This window comes from Triticum urartu, chromosome 4A (assembly GCF_056163025.1).
Source record: "Triticum urartu cultivar PI428250 chromosome 4A, HENAU_Tu73, whole genome shotgun sequence".
NCBI lineage: Eukaryota > Viridiplantae > Streptophyta > Magnoliopsida > Poales > Poaceae > Triticum > Triticum urartu.
In genome coordinates this window covers 143435134-143450405 of record NC_141876.1, presented here as the reverse complement: position 1 = coordinate 143450405, position 15272 = coordinate 143435134, and the positions used below count along the sequence as shown (strand labels likewise).

The 15272-nt window shown below is 31.9% G+C and overlaps 1 protein-coding gene across 3 annotated transcripts; it reads right to left on the bottom strand.

Annotated features, from left to right (window-relative positions):
• Nucleotides 1-6086: 6086 nt before the first annotated feature.
• LOC125554664 (uncharacterized) lies at nucleotides 6087-13437 on the bottom strand. Of its 3 annotated transcripts, none has more exons than XM_087519610.1 (15): nucleotides 13183-13437; nucleotides 11711-11795; nucleotides 10592-11274; nucleotides 10350-10511; nucleotides 10166-10261; nucleotides 9915-10064; nucleotides 9775-9825; nucleotides 9142-9246; nucleotides 8809-8917; nucleotides 7889-8691; nucleotides 7684-7782; nucleotides 7466-7597; nucleotides 7252-7355; nucleotides 7013-7085; nucleotides 6087-6393 (listed from the first exon to the last, which is right to left on the bottom strand). In XM_087519610.1, exons 3-6 carry the CDS (start codon nucleotides 11132-11134, stop codon nucleotides 9918-9920), a joined length of 948 nt encoding a protein of 315 aa, XP_087375736.1. In that variant the 5' UTR covers nucleotides 11135-11274; nucleotides 11711-11795; nucleotides 13183-13437; the 3' UTR covers nucleotides 6087-6393; nucleotides 7013-7085; nucleotides 7252-7355; nucleotides 7466-7597; nucleotides 7684-7782; nucleotides 7889-8691; nucleotides 8809-8917; nucleotides 9142-9246; nucleotides 9775-9825; nucleotides 9915-9917. The 3 variants fall into 3 exon arrangements, with proteins under 3 accessions (XP_087375736.1, XP_087375737.1, XP_087375738.1); XM_087519611.1 differs by having other exon boundaries at nucleotides 7889-8075; XM_087519612.1 differs by lacking the exons at nucleotides 6087-6393; nucleotides 7013-7085; nucleotides 7252-7355; ... (2 more) ...; nucleotides 7889-8691; nucleotides 8809-8917 and adding an exon at nucleotides 8942-9058.
• Nucleotides 13438-15272: the final 1835 nt, after the last annotated feature.

Sequence of the window (15272 nt, the reverse complement as noted above, 5' to 3'; positions counted from 1 at the left end):
TACATTTTGAATATTGGATAACTGAATTATAGGATACAAATTCATTTCATCAATTTTGAATGGTGATGAAAAAACATTTTGAAGTGTAGTGAAATAATTTGGTGTTCCATGAATTGAATTTGATTATTGTGAACTAAAATTAGAAACAACTGAACTACTTTTGAAAACTTGAAACAATTGTACTACTTTTGGTTACAAATTTGATGAATTGGATTTGTTTTGTGTGAACAATTTTTTTAATCCAAGCGAACTAATTTTGAAATTTAATGAATTGATTTCAAATTTTGATGATCTAAAAATTGAATGTTGGTGAACTAGTTTTTAATTCAATAGAACTAATTTTATGAACTAAATTTTGAATGCAAATTACGTAAAATTCAAAATTTGATGATTTAGTGAATTAAAAAATAAATTTGATGAGTTGAATTTATATTTTTGTGGACTAAAATTTGATGAGTTTAATATAGGTGAATTAATTTGTTTTGTCGTGAACCATATTTTAAAATTGAATTTAGTTCAATATCCAATATTCAAAACAAAGTAGTGAACTAATAACATCAACTAAATTTGATGATTTGTTCATTTATTTTAAAACTTGTGAACCAAAACATGAAATTACATCAACGAATAAACAAAGTAGTGAACTTATTTGTATCAAACTGAACTAAAAATATTTATGAACTGAATTTAAATTTGGTTCACTATAATTTGATTTTCCATGAACTACATTTTGGATTTAAAAAAAATGAACTAACATTGGTAACAATTGAACTAGTTTTCAAAAATGAATTTGATGAACATAATTTGATTTGCGTGAACTAAAATTTGAATGCAGGTGAACTATTTTTAAAATTTGATGAACCAAATTTGAATTTAGTGAACTAAAATTTGAAAATGATGAGTATTGAAGTGAACTGAATATGAATTTAATTCAATATCCAATATTCAAAACTAGACTTCGAATGCTGGAGAACTGAATATGAATTTTGGTTCAGTATAATTTGAATGTTGTTGAACTAATATTGAATTTGAGTGAACTATAATTTGATTTTCCCTGAAGTACAATTTGGATTTTAAAAAAATGAACTAAAATTGGAAATAATTGAACTAGTTTTCAACACAAATTTGATGAACTGAACTGAATATGAATCTAGTGAACCAAAATTGTGATTTGATGAACCGAATTTGAACTTGGTGAACTAGACTTTGAATGTTGGAGAACTTAATATGGATTTTGGTTCATTATAATTTTACTGTTGATGAAATATTTTTGAATTCGTCTGAACTAATTTTTTTCCATGAACAATAATTTGGATTTAAAAAAATTGAACTAAAATCGAAAACAACGAACTAGTTTTTAATACAAAATTCATGAACTGAATTAGATTTGCGTGAACTAGAAATTTGAATCCAGGTGAACTAATTTTGATGAAATGAATTTGAATTCAGTGAACTAATCTTTGAAATTATGATTAGTATTCAAGTGAACTGAATATAAATTTAGTGAACTAAAATTGTGATTTGATGACCCAAATTTGAACTTGGTGAACTAGACTTTAAATGTTGGAGAACTGAACATGGATTTTGGTTCATTATAATTTGACTGTTGATGAACTATTTTTGAATTCGATTGAACTAATTTTTTCCATGAACTATAATTTGGATTTTAAAAAATTGAACAAAATTCATGAACTGAATTAGATTTGCGTGAACTGAATATGCATATGGATTTTGGTTCACTATAATTTGATTGTTAAGGAACTATTTTTGAATTCGAGTGAACTAATTTTATTTTCCATGGACTATAGTTTGGATTTTAAAAAATATTGAACAAAAATGGCAAACAACTGAACAAGTTTTCAATACAAAATTGATGAATAGAATTAGATTTGCGTGAACTAAAATTTGTGTCTAGATGAACTAATTTTAAAATTCAATGAACTGAATTTGAATTTAGTGAACTAAATTTCGAAATTATGATGAGTATTCAAGTGAACTGAATATGAATCTAGTGAACTAAAATTATGACTTGATGAATCCAAATTGAACTTGGCGATCTAGACTTTGAATGTTGGAGAACTGAATATGGATTTTGGTTCATTATAATTTCGATTTAAAAAAATTGAACTAAAATCGAAAACAACTGAACTAGTTTTCACTATAAAATTGATGAACTGAATTAGATATGCGTGAAGTAAAAATTTGAATCCAGGTGTACTAATTTTGATGAAATGAATTTGAATTCAGTGAACAAAACTTTGAAATTATGACGAGTATTCAGGTGAACTGAATATGAATTTAGTGAACTAAAATTGTGATTTGATGAACCAAATTTGAACTTGGTGAACTAGACTTTGAATGTTGGAGAACTGAATATGGATTTTGGTTCATTATAATTTGACTGTTGGTGAATTATTTTTGAATTTGGTTGAACTGATTTTATTTTCCATGAATTATAATTTGGATTTCCAAAAATTGAACTAAATTCATGAACTGAATTAGATTTGCGTGAATTGAATATGAATATGGATTTTGGTTCACTATAATTTGACTATTGAGGAACTATTTTTGAATTTGACTAAACTAATTTTATTTTCCATGGACTATAGTTTGGATTTAAAAAAATATTAAACAAAAATGGCAAACAACTGCACTAGTTTTCAATACAAAATTGATGAATAGAATTAGATTTGTGTGAACTAAAATTTGTGTCCAGATGAACTAATTTTAAAACTTGATGAACTGAATTTGAATTCAGTGAACTAAACTTCTAAATTATGATGAGTATTCAAGTGAACTTAATATGAATCTAGTGAACTAAAATTGTGATTTGATTAATCAAATTTGAACTTGGTGAACTAGACATTGAATGTTGGAGAACTGAATATGGATTTTGGTTCATTACAATTTGGATTTTTAAAAAATTGAACTAAAATCGAAAACAACTAAACTAGTTTTCAATATAAAATTGATGAACTGAATTAGATTTGTGAGAAGTAAAAATTTGAATCCAGGTGAACTAAGTTTGATGAAATGAATTTGAATTCAGTGAACTAAACTTTGAAATTATGACGAGTATTCACGTGAACTTAATATGAATTTAGTGAACTAAATTGTGATTTGATGAACCAAATTTGAACCTGGTGAACTAGACTTTGAATGTTGGAGAACTGAATATGGATTTTGGTTCATTATAATTTGACTGTAGATGAACTATTTTTGAATTAGATTGAACTAATTTTATTTTCCATGAACTATAATTTGGATTTTAAAAAATTGAACTAAATTCATGAACTAAATTAGATTTGTGTGAACTAAAAATTTGAATCCAGGTGAACTAATTTTAATGAAATAAATTAGAATTCAGTGAATTAAACTTTGAGATTATGATGAGTATTCAAGTGAACTGAATATGAATTTAGTGAACTAAAATTGTGATTTGATGAACCGAATTTGAACTTGGTGAACTAGACTTTGAATGTTGGAATACTGAATATGGAATTTGGTTCATTATAATTTGGATTTAAAAAAAGAACTAAAATCAAAAACAACTGAACTAGTTTTCAATAGAAAATTCATGAACTGAATTAAATTTGCGTGAACTAAAAATTTGAATCTAGGTGAACTAATTTTGATGAAATGAATTTGAATTTAGTGAACTAATCTTTGAAATTATGACTAGTATTCAAGTGAATTGAATATGAATTTAGTGAACTAAAATTGTGATTTGATGAACCAAATTTGAACTTGGTGAACTAGACTTTGAATGTTGGAGAACTGAACATGGATTTTGGTTCATTATAATTTGACTGTTTATGAACTATTTTTGAATTGATTGAACATATTTTCCATGACATATAATCTGGATTTTAAAAGATTGAACTAAATTCATGAATTGAATTAGATTTGCGTGAATTAAAATTTGAATCCAGGTGAACTAATTTTATTGAAATAAATTAGAATTCAGTGAACTAAACTTTGAAATTATGATAAATATTCAAGTGAACTGAATATGAATTTAGTGAACTAAAATTGTGATTTGATGAACCGAATTTGAACTTGGTGAACTAGACTTTGAATGTTGGAGAACTGAACATGGATTTTGGTTCATTATAATTTGACTGTTGATGAACTATTTTTGAATTCGATTGAACTAATTTTTTTCCATGAACTATAATTTGCATTTAAAAAATACTGAATGAAAATCGAAAACAATTGAACTATATTTCAATACAATTTTGGTGAACGGAATTATATTTGCGTGAACTAAAATTTGAATCCAGGTGAACTAATTTTAATAATTGATGAAATGAATTTGAATTCAGTGAACTAAACATTGAAAATGATGACCATTGAAGTGAACTAAATATGAATTTAATGAACTAAAATTGTGATTTGATGAACCGAATTTGAACTTGGTGAACTAAATTTTGAATGTTGGATAACTAAATATGGATTTTGGTTCATTAAAATTTGACTGTTGATGAACTATTTTTGAATTCGATTGCACTAATTTTTATTTTCCATGAGCTATAGTTTGGAATTAAAAAAATTAACTAAAATCGAAAACAATTGAACTACTTTTCAATACAAAATTCATGAACTGAATTAGATTTGTGTGAAATAAAATTTGAATCCCAGTGAACTAAGTTTAATAAATGATGAAATGAATTTGAATTCAATGAACTAAACTTTGAAAACGATGAGTATTGAAGTGAACTGAATATGGATGTAATGAACTAAAATTGTGATTTGATGAACCGAATCTGAACTTGGTGAACTAGACTTTGAATGTTGGAGAACTGAATATGGATTTTGGTTCATTATAATTTTACTGTTGATGAACTATTTTTGAATTCGATTGAACTAATTTTATTTTCCATGAACTATAGCTTGGATTTAAAATAAATTGAACTAAAATCGGAAATGAATGAACTTGTTTTGACTACAAATTTTGTGAACTAAATTATATTTGTGTGAACTAAAATTTGAATCCAAGTGAGGTAATTTTGAAACTTCATGTAATGAATTTGAATTTGTTAAACTAAAATTTAAAATTGATGAATTGAATATAAATTTACTTGAAAAAATTGAATGTTGGCGAACTAGTTTCGAATTCAAGAGAACCAGTTTGGTTTTCCATGAAGTACATTTTAATAGTTGTCAACTAACAATTGAAAATGTCGTGAAGTACTTTTTAATACAAATTTGGTGAAGTGAGTTTGAAATTTGTACACTAAATTGTGAATGTTGGCGAAGTAGGTCCAAAATCAATTGAAAAATAATTTTGTTTTTAATTCAAAATGGAATTACTAAAATTTATAAAAAAAATTGAAGTAGTTTTGAAATTTGGTGGTATGGAAGATTAATTTTTGTGAGATAAAATTTGAATTGTTCTTGAACTAGTTTGGAACTAATTTGCTTTCGTGGAGTAAATTATTAATAATGTGAACTAATTTATCTAAATTATTTTTGAATACTAATGAACTGAATTTGGATTTGGCAAACTAAAGTTTCAATGTTGGTGAACTAGTATTGAATTCAAGTGAATTAATTTTGTTTTCCATGAACACCGTACTACTTTTCAACAAAAGCTGTCATCCTTTCCCAACATTTTCACAATTATAGATGAAGAAAGCACGAACCAAATTTTCAACAAAACCAAAAAAATTGACAAGTTGCAACCAAAGAAATTGTACATTCACATTTTCAACACATGCGTGAAGCCATGTGTAGAAGTATTGCCAAGCCCAAGCATGACCATCACTAACATGCTATTGACAACGACATGCACATTCTAAATCAGTTGTGTCGATAATTAACTCAATAGATAAAAGGAATAACTGTGAAACATGAGAAAGCTAAAACCGGCTTAAATCAACATTGACATCTTTTTATATTTGAGATGAAAAATACTTTAAAACACATGGAAGGGAGAAAAAAATAAAAGAAATACAGGAAATATAGTCCCACTTTTAGCAAAACAGAGATGCGCTTAGTATACACAGAGATTGCAACATAGATACCGTAGGTCATGAAGAAAATATAGTTGCACTTTTAGCAAAAAAAGATATGCTTAGTACGTCTAGTAATTGCAACATAGATACTATATAGTCCATGAAGAAAAAGTAGACATCCAAGAGTATAGCAGTTGCTCGCAGGTGACATATGTTTAAACAAGTAGTACTATCTACTACCATATGATTACAGATGAAACTGTTGCAGACATGAAAATGCATGCTTTTCTCCCGATCAATTACACATTCAAAATGTTTGCAGATGCATCTTGCGGAAAAGTCAATTTGCTATTGGTAGATCTTCTTCCTTCAGCTTGTTCAAAGTGCTTTTGAATAACTTGAACGCAGATATCATTCTGTACTTCGGAATGTTGGCCTGGGTATAAAGATAATATAGACAAATTGTGAGAGATAGAAGAACAAAACTTGAGAAAACTTTTTAAAGTACTAGAAAAAGTACTACAGAACTAGATCACTGGCTTATTACAGGAAGCTGCAGAGATAGTAAACACTGAAAAAAGCTTGACTAAATCGAATGAGCATGGTGAAAAAATTGCTGCTAGGAGGACATGTGACAACACATAACAAGACCTAAGATATTATAGGTAAAAGAAGGATCCATAGTAAACGAACTCACACTTAAAAAAATGAATAAATATCAATTCCAACCATGCATGCAATGTACATAGACAAGTCCTAGCTTTTAAACAAAATGGGCATATGACTGGGACTAGCATTTAGTCTTAGCCACATGAAAAAGTACCTAGGAACTGTGCCACAATCGAACAAAATCAAGTCATGTCATTCCCTAGTAAGCTAAAAGAGAAAGCACATGAAATTTAATGGACTTCATGGTGTTCATTTGGCAGAAAAATAGGGCCAGCAGCTGTCTCCAGCTTGGAACAAATCAAATGGCCTGCGTCACTAGTTTGTTTTGGATTCAATTTTGCATAAACAAAAAAAAATTAATAAGGCAAAGAGTTTTCAAGATATACCGCACTGAAAGTCTTCATAGATTTGCCTTCGAAGTTTTCAATGTACAAAGGCAGATTGTGGCCTGAGTCATGCCTGCATAAAGAATAGCAAATACGAAAAAAATGAGAGTGAGTATCAAGTGTGATAAACAGCAAGTAGGATGGAAAAAGGTAATAACTATAGAAAAGTATGTTGAATAAAGTTGAAATTGAAAAAATTGAATAAATATAGAGACACAAAGAAGAAGAAAAGGACTTACATTAGACAGTTTGTTGGGTAAGGTCCCACAGGTTCAAGCTTGAAAGAGAAAACATTCTTGAATGGCTTTTTACTCAGCTTGCAAAGCATGTTGTAGTTGGAAAGCTATTTAGTATAAATATAAACACAGTTAAAGAGATTCACAAGTGGTAGACCAGAAAAAGAATTTTGTTTGCATTGAAAACAAAGGATATTATGTCTCAATAATAACTTACCAAGTTGTAGACAAGTTCTTGTTGGGTAGTTCCCAGAATGGTGCCACAGGGATCGAAAAAGTGAGATCTCTCAAAGAGAGAGTTGATGGAAAGTATAACCCAGTGGTTTGATTTTATAATAGGGAAGTATAACTGTTCAACAAGAAAAAAGCAGAATGAGTATAAAAAACAAATAGAATAGATCTTGCTTAACATTGAATAAGTTGAAAAATATTTACCAAGTCCTGCTTCCAAAGGCTTTCTTCTGAATTAATCCTGTCAAATTCTTGTATGCACGGAACTGGATCAAATTACTCAGGGGGAACCAACAATTTATTCTGTGAACAACAAAATGCAAATTAATAAATATCTCAAATTGAGTGTAAGTAAAAAGAAAATTTTGTCAAAAGAGAACCAAATAGTCAGTTTAGAAGGAAAACTCACAGTGAAGTACGAAGTGAAACAGTACTTCTTGACATAAGGCTTTACTTCAGATGACATCTTTGATTCATAGTTGAGAACTTGAATAAATGAGTTCATCACTTCATCTCCAATCTCACCCCTCGCTTTAAATGAATTTAAGTAATTCTCATAGCTTACAGGAAAACCCTCTATGTCAACAAAAAGAGTGCTAGACAGAATAAACAAGAATAACTAATGTTAAATTGAGAAAAAGGATCTTAAAAATATAGTTTAACAATTAATAAAATACATGTGAAAAACTACGGCGGTCAAAAGAAAAAGTTAAACATCCTTTTATAGGGGTATGAACATTGAGCTGTAAACTAAATTAGTTTGGTATCCATATGATTTCTTTTTAGTCTAAAATTCTATGAACTACAAAGTTTTTCATCTCAACTACCGTTGGGTGATCCATAAATTTGTTCGGATTACATAATACAAATATGAGGAAAAATGTCTACTACCAATTTAGGCCATAAAATTGCTTGCAGATTAGAAAATGCCTACAATTATTTTTCTAGGTAGATGTCTAGACTAAAAAAGTTCTCATAAATTAATGAATAAGGAACGATAAAATAACTAAAGGAATAAGAGAATTAAGTATTCTTGGAAGATAGGCTTCCTCAGATATTTGGAAAAGAAGATATCCACTTCACGTGAGATTTTGAGTTTCTTGGGTGGATCGGGGGATTGAAGTTTAGCTGCTCTTTTCTTTCTGTTATTCTTTTCAATTGTATTAGTTCATGTACTCGTTCCAGCTTCTGCATTATTCATTGTAGAATAGTCTGCATATCACATATGTAAAAAGTTTTAACATTAAATGATGCAATGCGCCTAGACTCATAATACAAGAAATGGAGAACACAGAAAGGGAAAAGAACATAATAGGCAAGAATTATAACCTTGTTGGACATCAAAGTCCATGTTCATTGGGATTCCTACACTTGCATCACAGTGAGAGACTGGTATGTCTTCATTAGTCGCAACAGCAGGAGTGACAGGAGAATCAACCTGAATAATGATTGGAGTACCTTGTAAGCGTTTCACTCTTTCATTTGGAGAACCAGAACTAATCAATATAAAACTTATTTTTGCATTAACTCCACTAGAAAATTTGATATCAAGTGCTTCAGTCGATAGAAAAATATCTTCCTGTTGAGAAAGGAAATTGAAATGTTGTTGTAAGTTCAATCGAAATTAGGATTCAGAAAAAAATTGAAAAACTTCAAGTAGACCTTAGGTTGTGAAGTAGTAGGATGCTCAACAGGGTTGGTATTCAGAGGTGTAGCATTGACAGGGAAAATTGGTGTTTGGTACTCCGAATTCAGGACAGAAATGTTCTGGACAAAAGGAAACACACAGAATTTAGGCAACCAGTTAACTAACCAAACGACTGTAAGCTACATGCAACATTTGTTTCAAAATAGAAATGTTCCACATAAGTTTACTTGCAAATCTAGTATTATAACTGCTGCTCATGATAAGTCATAACAAAAAAGTGAATGGTATTATCAAATTACCAAAAATATAGTAAATTCAGCTGCAATCAATACTACACTATTTATCCACTTAATCTATAATGTATACTCCCGCTGCATTAAAAATGGCCATTTACAAAACCAACTGGGGATGATGAGTGAAGACGATATGCTTAGAACCATAGCTACTTGACCAAATATCCATAGCACACAATATGCTACGCACCAGTGTTAATCTTAAGCTCTGAGAAAAAACCTTAAAGTTATGGTATTGCAGAAAAATTGGTGTTTGGTACACCGAATTCAGGACATACATGTTTTCCAAAAAAATGAAAAGCATGAGAAAAACAAAAATATCACGGACCATAATGAGCAATACAAAACAAATACCTCAAATTTCGGTCTGGTTGGCTCGTTCTTAACTACATCATTGGAGGGAACCTGGATTATATAATTTTTTAGTAAACATGACACTCCTTTCAAGAAAACAATTAGATAGGAACTACAAAAGGCACAACACAAAAGATTACCTCCTATTTCAAATGTGGCTCTAGTTTAAATTTTATATCTGGTTCAACTTTTGCAGTGCAACTAGGAACTTCCGAAATGATAAGAGGACTTTTTGAATCAATTGACGTGTTCTCATTGAGAGCTGCAGGAACACTATTGGCATTGTTGTCCTACAATTGACAATACAAATAAATGTTTAGCTATATAAGATAAAAAAAGACAACAAAGAATAAAACAAATAGAAACGAATGATTCTACTCATAATTAATACCTCCACAGAAGGAATTGAATTAGACACACCAGCAACATTAGGAGCATTGTTAACAGGCACCACATTGGCATATGGCGTGCGTGATATGTCTCGCGGCTACAAATTATAGTTGAACAAATGATGAAAACAAATACTGGAACTAAAACGATAACTCAAGAAACGATATACAGTATATGATGCTTACTGGTAAAACCCCGTAATTTTTCCTAGACTCATAATTCCTATCAGCCAATGCGAGATACTTGAAATCTTCAGTCTTGACATGAGTTATCCGAGGAAGAGAATAATCCACAGTTGACTGATGATTCTCAATAACATCAAAATCAACAAAATCCAGATAAATGATCTGCCATTTAAAAAATACTCAGGTCAGTAAAATAAAAAAGTGGAGAGATAAAAAATAGTGGAATTGAAGATTGAACTTACTCCCCAAATAGGAAGACATCCCCCAATATATGAAGCCTTGTTCATTTCCTCAACACTTGGTCTGTTCATGATCATTTCAAAATGACGCTCTGACTCCTCACGCATGAAATCCAGTGCCAATTGCCCAAAGTCAAGTGAAGGGATAGCAGAAACATCTCTTAGAGAGTATAAGAACTTCATGTTACCAAAGCAGTATGATGCAGGGCACAAAATAGATGATAGGAAATAAAATGCAAAGCTCCTAATAAATCCATCTTCTGTCTCATCGCTAAGCTTCACCTCCTCTATTTTGTTGATCGGCATTTTGTTCCGATGATCTACATACTTGTTCCTTAACTCTGTAACCTCTGCCTTCACTTGGGGATCATCGCTACTAAATACAAAAGGCTCGGTGCCACCAGGAAAATCAAAGATTTTGTTGACCATATCTTTAGTAATCTTGATAATTTTATTCTTGTGTTTGAAACAGGCCTCTTTACTTCCAAACATATGCTGATCTATCCATTCAAGCAGATTCATTGGGATTTTAAGTTTCTTTGGCATATGAAGCAGAGGTTCCAATTTGTACTTTCTCACATGGCCTAACTAAATATCACTAAACTGCTTTACAGTTTTGTTCCAACGCTTGAAAGATAGTCTGGTAATGTATGTTGGCTTGCATAATTTCCTAGGGAACACTCGGGCTACGAAAAAATATAACAGCTGATAAGACGGTGCAAAAACTAGAGAATTAACCAATAAAGATGGAATATGAAAAAAGCATAGCCCAATAGACTATCACACGAAAGGAGAGAGGACCAGCAAAACAAAGTAGCCATATTGAACTATATGAGTACACACATGAAAACAAGCATTTAGATAAAAATGATTAGTTGAGCATGTACTTCAAGAAGAATATGAAAAGAAAGCATGTTACTACAAAGGAAAATATGTGATCTACACAAAAATTAAGAAAAGGCACAGACTAAACATTCAAACAGCACGACTTACAAGTGAATAGACAAAACATCTGGTAAGACCAAAAAGCTGACATAAAAATAAATTTTCCAGCAATTTGATCTACTTTTGTACTATAGCAAATTTGAAAGCTACAAACTGAAAAGAGAAAAACTAACATACCACCTGAGTCGGCCTCGTGGAGGGTATTCAATTGGTTCGTCCCCTTCTGGTTCTTGAACTTGGCCAACCCCACCTCCTTCGTGTGCTGCAAATACAGATTTAACAACAACTATTAACAAATGAGCACTACTTATGAATGCATGACATTGCAGATAATATAGAAAACCATAACATACTAAAGGGATTGGACAAGAAAACATAGAAATACTAAGAGGAAATTTTCTGCAAATTCAATAACCTAGTTGAAAAACAAAAACATTTGTGCTAAAGCTCATCTACATGTGCCGTAAGTATAGCACATTCTAATTTCTAGGCCACTGATTTTATGTGAAGATTTGAGCGGCCATTTTCTGTTATCTTTTTCTATGTTCTTTTTGCTATATAAGCTACTATAGTACCACTACAAAAATTGAATTTGACAATTGCTTCTTCTAGAAATTAGCTGATCATTCTCTCCTAACATAACAAGTTGGAACTTGACAACTTTACATGCACCATGGACTAACTACAAAATTGGTATATATAGTACTATAAAACATTATATTATTATACAAGAACCTTTTCTGGAACAATCAAACATCATAACTTGACTAAACAAAATCACGCCAAGGACAGCACCTAGGCATCAGAATGGGACATATGTCTAGTTAAATTACACATAGCTTATTAGCGGTTAGATGAAGGCATAGCCATAGGCATTACCAAATACCTCATGGTATGGACTATGTGAATAAACTAACTTATGACAGAATGGGGAACATATGAAATATTACTGGACAAGTGTCAAGCAAAAAGAACGAATGAAAACATAAGTGACTATCGCATACAGATGTGCAATAACTAGGATTAGAACTAGACATAAACGTGAACTAACAAATAGTAATGTGCTAAGGAGAATTTGTCAACAAACCATTACAAACTAAATGTCTCAAGTTGAAGTTAACTAACTAAAAACAAATGCACTATACCCTCAAAATTATTACATTACACTCCACAATCTACTATTGATTTATACTCCAATACATATAGAATCACTCTCCAATCACACAAGATTCCTACTCAGAGCCAACATCTTCCTAAGTATCACAAAACCCCTAGTAAATTTCAACTATGTTATGAATGCCAATGGGCAAAAAAATTTGATGAATTTCAGATGCAACAAGACAATAAATCAAACGGCAGATTCATTTACATAGATGGCAGAGGGACACGCACCAACACATGGGAGATGCCATCCGTCACATGAGATGAATTCACACACATCAACATGACACATTTATACACATGCAAACAGAAGATCTAAAAAAGGGGGTGAAATTTTCTACCCCAATCCCTAGATACCAGAGACACCATCCATCATTGCACACAGCTAGATCCATGCTTAAACAACAACAACACAAGAACGAGCACCACGAAAAACATAAATCATAATCGAAGACCTGAGGGGAATTAGGGTTAGAAGAAGAACGAACCAGACGAATCCATCACGCGACGGAGGAAGAAGAACACAGGAGACGCAGCCGATGCAGCAGACATCGGATTAGGGTTCGTCGATGCGCTCTCTCGTTGATGCGCCTGATTCTTCTGATATTCGAACTCAGTCGTGGGGGAAGAAGAGAAGTCATCGGGGGAGAAGCAAAAGAGGAAACAGAGGGCGGCCACGTGAAAGAAGAAGAAACAGGGGGTCAGGAGAAAGACCTAGACGACCACGGGACGGGGCGAATCGGATTCTAAATGGGTCGGCCGACCTAGCACCGCTACAGGCACCGGTTTGCGAAAAGAACTAAAACCGGCGCCTGTGGCGCTAAATAGGAAATGCCTGCAAATATGCCTAACATGGACAATCATAAAGAGTTCTTGTCAAACTTTTTTCTTATAAAGAGAATTCAAAATGTATTAAAAACTTGCACAAAAATAAGCAAAACTCACAATTATAATATTATTATGCAAGAACAAGGGTAAACTAGTGCAAATTTAATAATAATAATGATGATGATGATTCAAAATAGAACAAAACAAGAAAAACGACCATTTTAGGTTTCTAGCAAAAAAATCAATTAGTATCACACATTTTTTTTGAGAAACTGCATCACACACTTACAATATCAATTAAACCCATTAAGGTGCACGAGAAGAGCGGCCAACTAGCTATGCCAAGTGGCGCATGCTGGTTGGCCGCGGTGAGAAATTTTTGGCAACCAGCTATGTCAAGTGGCGCATGCTGGTTGTCCGCCGTGAGAAAGTTTTTGATTTTTGTTAGAGATTAATTTTGGAAGATGAACTGGGATTTTTTCCCTTTTCTTTTTGATAAAAGTTTTCCTATGAATTTAATTTTTTTTGAGATGGATGGGACCACATGATGCAAGAATTTTTATTAAATTATTTTTTGAGATCGAGGTGAGGTTTTTTCTTTCTTTTTCTTTAAGACAGAGAAACGCGCACATAGCTTCCTCTCAAGCGACTAGTAATGGTGGGCCCCAACCACTAATATGTTATCACTTGCGCATATATGGAGGAAAACCCCAACGGCCAAAAAAGTCGACTACACATGAGAAACACACACATAGCTTCCTCTCAAGCGACCAGCAATGGTGGGCCCCAACCACTAGTATGTTATCACTTGCGCATATATGGAGGAAAACCCCAATGGCCAAAAAAGTCGACTACACATGGGTGAACAAAGACATTTTTTATTAATTTAGGTAGATCAATTATGAAAATGAATTTCATTTTAGTTGCTAACAAAAAATTAAGTAGTGTCATGTTGCAACATCAAATGCATCGCCGCATGCACAAATATAGGAGAAAAACCTACGACTAAATAATTGACTAAGCATCCATGAACAATGACATAAAAACAGAAACAAAACGGAAATCTTTTAAGATAGAATGAATTTGGGGCATTGAAATTTCCTAAAAAACACTTTATGCATGCGCATGATGACCCACAAGTATAGGGATCAATCGTAGTCCTTTCGATAAGTAAGAGTGTCGAACCCAATGAGGAGCAGAAGGAAATGACAAACGGTTTTTAGCAAGGTATTTTCTGCAAGCACTAAAATTACGGCAACGGATAGTTTGGTAGCAATGTAATTTGTAACAAGTAACAAGTAACAAATAACAATAGTAACAGTAGGTGCAACAAGATAGCCCAATCCTTTTTGTAACAAAGGATAGGCTAGAACGGTTTCTTATAATAAGTAAAACGTTCTCGAGGACACACGAAAATTTCATCTAGTCACTTTCATCATGTTGATTTGATTCGCGTTCGCTACTTTGATAATTTGATATGTGGGCGGGCCGGTGCTTGGGTGTTGTTCTTACTTGAACAAGCCTCTCACTTATGATTAATCCTCTCGCAAGCATCCACAACTACGAAAGAATAATGAAGATAAAATCTAACCATAGCATTAAACATATGGATCCAAAACAGCCCATTGCCGAACAATGCATAAACTAGGGTTAAAGTTTCTGTATCTAATAACTTCTCCACAATGCATTCCCTTAGGCTGAAAGATGATGAAGTGTCATGTAATCGACGTTCACATAACACCACTAAGGG